The following is a 4,585-nucleotide window of genomic DNA, read 5'->3' as shown; positions in this document are numbered from 1 at the left end:
GGTGGCTGCCGTCAGGGGCGCCACAGGTAAATTGCAGCGTGAAAAATAATTGTGGGGCGTTTCTGGAGTCTTTCCTCTTCTTTTTTTTTAACTTAAGGGCAATAAGAAAAGGAAGCGTACAGAAGAAGTGGAGGAAGTGTCAGAAGACCAGAGCTCCTCCCTCGTACAAGAACCTCCTGTAAAAGCAAAGAAAGCCAGAAAGAAGGAACTCTCAAAAGCAGAGGAAGAACTGGCAAACAGGTGAGTACCTGATACCTTTTTACAGTAAGATTAAAAAAACAACATCTAGGTTATTCACAAGATTGTGAGCTCAGTGATACAATAAAGTTCTTTTCTACTATTCGTCTTGAACCTAAAGAAGATTGTGAAAGTTTTCTGTTAGTTTGCCCCAGAAGTTCTATGTCTGTGAATTGCAGATCCCCTGTTACAGAGCTGATGGGTCTGGAGGTTGTAGATGACGACAAAAAGTTCTCCCTGGCACAGGCTGATGCTTTCTAACTTGTAGTTGGCTTTATCCAGCAGACCTGTGGTCAAAGGAGCAGAGGAGGTGCCAGCAGCAGCGAGGTACCAGGCAGAGTTAGTTGTCCTTGTCACGCTTGTCCTCTGCTGTGACACAGAACTACTCTCCCACACTGTTCATTCCCTGAAACTCTCAGGGTTGAGCCAAGATCCCGTCAGTGCAGGCGGGAAGCTGGTCTGGGCACAGTGAAGTTTGGGTAATGGAATTTGCTTGATTGTAGCTGGAGGCCTCATCTGCCTCTCTCTGGCACCACGTGTTGTTGCATCTTCCGTGCCCATGAAACTTGTTTGCTGTTTTGGTGTCAGTGGCTTTGCAGAGGCTTCTTCAGATCTGCTTCTCCTCGATGGTGGCATGTTACAGCGAGTTTGGATAGACAGGGGTTTGTTAGTGCATGGATGGATCCCAAAGGATTGTTTGTTCCGAGTGTCCTGGATACTGGGAAGAATTAATCTCTCCTTAGTTCTAGTGTGCAAAGATGTTTTTTTGGGGTTTTTTCCCCCCTCAATTTTAGAGGATATCACATTGTTTAATTCTGAATTCCTTCTTTATTACTCCTGCTAAATAGCAAATGCAATGTTCTGGGGACAGCGAATAGTTTTCCATGTTATGGAATGGTCAGATATGTTTATTTAATACAAATAAGCAAAATAACACTTGAAATTTTATGTTGGGCATAATTTAAAATGTAAGTGAAAATATTTATCTTGGAGACTTCAGTTCTTTGACCTCAAAAACTCTGGGTTTTTTCCCATCAATTATAATTTGCTTATCTTTTTCTGATAAGAGAGAGCGCTTTGGAGCAGGCAGATGAAGCGGAGGAGCAAGAACAGTTTCAAAACAAAACCAAGCAAAAAAGAAAGGCTTCTCATGCCGTCACCAACGGTGGTGTTAACTCAGGCAGAGCTGTAAAACGACAGAAGGAAAAAAAGGTGCCTGATGAAACAGTAAACAGAAGAACAGTGTTTGTTGGAAACTTGCCCGTCAGCTGTACTGCTCAGGTATGTGAGTGGGTTCTGTCAGCCAAAGGAATGAAAAGGGTCACAACGGGCCTTAGTTTGAGGGGAGGTTTCCAGCTGAAACATCACACACATTTGTGACTAAAATTGCTTTTTGGGAAAGTAGGATAGAATGCTCGTTATCAGAAACCATTAGAGGCAACCTCTTTTATTCTGCTGGAGTTGGGCTTTTTACAGCAGTGCATGTAGTTGCTCTCTCTTTAGTGGAATTGGCTAGTTTCTTTTTCAGTGAAAAATGACTTCATAAGTGAGAACTGCAGTTACAAAGTTGGTCTGCTTCTAATTTTGGATGTAAATAATACTTCAGATTGTTGCATAAAATACGTTAAACTGACACTTTCTTCCATAGTAAGGGGTACAAATTCAGTTATGTCAATCTGTAGAATAAGAAGCTGCCGCAAGAAATGCAGAAGCAGTTACAAATTATTTGCATATTTTTAGTAGCCCGTTAACAGACCTTGTATAAGTAAAATGGAAATAGTGTAAAAACAATCTTACTAATAAATATTCAGCAGTGACTCTTATTACCAGGAAGCAGAAAGTGTATTGAATATTTGTACTATCTTTCTGTTTAGGCGCTGAAATCTCTTTTCAAAGAGTATGGACAAATAAAATCTATTCGATTCCGGTCTTTGGTACGTTATTTCCTCTAATGTTGTAAAACAAAATTATTTTTAGATCTTGAAGGATAGTATTCATAAGGCTTGTATCTTCACTGGTTCAGAAGCGGGTTTGGGTGTGTATTTTTTGCCATTAGAAGAAGCCTTGGATATTTTATGAGAGGCACCACAGATGCATCTTTCCTTTCATCCCATTTTACTCTTCCTGTAGCAGCAGTTGATATTATCAGAGCTGTACTTGCTCTGGAAGAAGAACGTCTTTAATGTTGCTTGTTTAGCTAAGGTGTTACTTACCTGTTTTTAAATCACAGTAGCAAAGACACATTGATTGTAAATCAGCGTACTCTGTAAAGTAGTTGAAGATAACAGTCTTGGAACTCAAAAAACGTAACAGATGAAGTCAAAGCAAGCTGTCTAATTCTGGGGTCTTTCTAGCTCATCTCTAGGAATAGCCACTTCCATCCATCACTTGCTCACTCTACTGGCTACATTGCTTTGGGTGGGAATGGTGCCTGTTTGAATTCCTCTTTGTCTTCAAGAACAAACATTTGAGATAAAATTAAAACTAGGCCCACTTAACTGAAACTCTTTTTATCTTAAAGGTTCCAGCAGAAGATACTTTATCCAAAAAGTTAGCAGCAATAAAGTAGGTTCCTCTTGTGAATTTTGTGCTTTATTTTTCAAGGCAAAAAAATTTTTAAGTGTGGTACATGTTTGCTTATATTAATCTTTTTGATTTTGTGTTTCTTTGACTTTTGGAGTTACCTTTGTGCATATGTTAAGTTTTCTTGACAAGTGGAAAAGAATTAAGTGCTTGGTATACTAGTAGTTCATTATCTTAGGTTGCATTTCTTATATTTTAGGAAAGATGCTAATAGTCTTTAATTCTTTTTGATGTATTTATGAGCTGAGGAAGCTTGGTCAGGTTGTGTATATACAGGCTGTATGAGAGGTACAGTGAGACTCCCTTGGACATAAGGAGCTAGCTTGACCTGTAAGAGAAACAAAGTTGTTACTGTGCACAAAGCAAGAGGAGGCATAAATGTGTTTAACAAGAAGTGCTTGTGCACTGTGCACCATCAGAACTGTTTAAACAATATAAATAATACTGTCTTTTTCATGTTCCAGGCATAAGGTGCACCCTAACGCAAAGTTCATCAACGCTTATGTTGTATTTAAGGAAGAATGTGATGCCATTAAGGCTCTAAACAAGTAAGTCTAAGTCTTGTTCCTCATTCCCTGTTGAAGAGGTAGATTTACAGATAAATTTAAACTACCTCATCTCTTTTGCTTGAACCAGAATAACATGGTTTTTTGAAACTTAAAGTAAATTTGCTTTTGGAATAATGCTGTGCAGTGACATTGTAAATTAAATAATGTTTACTCATTATTAAAACTTTTTGCTTTTGGCTACGAAAGAAATGGAACAGAAATTGCTAGTGGATTTCACATCAGAGTTGACATTGCATCAAAAAACAGTTCAGTAAGTAAGATGTATGACAAGAAAACACCTTTTCTGGTTTTGTTTGTTTGTTTTTTCTGTAACAAATAACTTACTGCCTTGCATCTCTTGTTTTCTTTAGCATGACAATAAACGATCTGTATTCTTGGGAAATCTCTCATATGGTAAGTCTAAAATGGTTTGTTATGAGTCCTTACTTAACATTTATGGAATATGTTGACATTAGGGGTTTTTTATTTACTGATATTTAGGGTAGCATGCTTAGGTAGCTAAATACCTTTTGCTGGAATTAAATTTTTAAATAGCAGTTTTATTTTTTAACTGAAACACCTAAAGAGTTTGTGAGTTTCTGGCAAGTTCCACAGGTTAATTGTTTTCTTTATTGTAGCTAGAACTGCAACCACTTCTAGTTCCTGTTGTCACTTTTGTTTTTTAATTAAATATGACTAAAGCTGCATAGGCCATAGCTTTCTAAACTGTTAAAACCTGTACTGGTACCTGTTTGTGAACTACTTCCAAGTGATCCACAGTGATGGCTTCTCATTTCGGTGCTGTCTGTGAGCCACGGGGTGAGTGACTCTGTCCAGGCAGCTATTGGCAATCTGTTGTTACCTGTGTGGAGTTGCTTACTGTATAGTTGAGGTCAGTGCTTGATGAATATTCAGCTGCTTCTGAGTAGACTGGAGAGTAGTTGAAGGGATCACCATCAGGTGTGGTCCATACGAGGCCATTAATGGAGTCAGGATGCTTGGGAGAAGCTTCTTACTTGGGAGTGGTGTGGACGCGTGAATGTACAGGATGAAGGTGTGCCCTGTCCTGTGGCCTGACAGGGAGCCAGCATCAGGTACTGCTGACAGGGATGCTGAAACAAACACGCTTTAGACTTCAGCCTAAAACTTAACCTGTCTGAAAATCTGGATAGGTGACAAATCTGATTGTGGTGCTGTTACCAGTGCCTGTTGTGTAG

General features: G+C 39.0%; 1 protein-coding gene across 1 annotated transcript in view; it reads left to right on the top strand.

Moving 5' to 3' along the window:
- Nucleotides 1-97: 97 nt before the first annotated feature.
- RBM34 (RNA binding motif protein 34) overlaps nt 98-4,585 on the top strand; it is a gene marked incomplete at both ends in the record, with an annotated part of 6,421 nt that continues 1,933 nt past the window's right edge. The window contains 7 exons of the mRNA XM_010170857.1: nt 98-240; nt 1,305-1,518; nt 2,112-2,171; nt 2,759-2,802; nt 3,285-3,368; nt 3,576-3,639; nt 3,740-3,782. Coding sequence (XP_010169159.1) covers nt 98-240; nt 1,305-1,518; nt 2,112-2,171; nt 2,759-2,802; nt 3,285-3,368; nt 3,576-3,639; nt 3,740-3,782 — 652 coding nt within the window. The remainder of the gene's footprint in view (nt 241-1,304; nt 1,519-2,111; nt 2,172-2,758; nt 2,803-3,284; nt 3,369-3,575; nt 3,640-3,739; nt 3,783-4,585) is intronic.

This window comes from Antrostomus carolinensis, unplaced genomic scaffold, assembly GCF_000700745.2.
Source record: "Antrostomus carolinensis isolate BGI_N321 unplaced genomic scaffold, ASM70074v2 scaffold29100, whole genome shotgun sequence".
Taxonomy (NCBI): domain Eukaryota; kingdom Metazoa; phylum Chordata; class Aves; order Caprimulgiformes; family Caprimulgidae; genus Antrostomus; species Antrostomus carolinensis.
The sequence above is the reverse complement of the archived record's forward strand: the minus strand, read 5'-3'. Positions and strand labels throughout refer to the sequence as shown.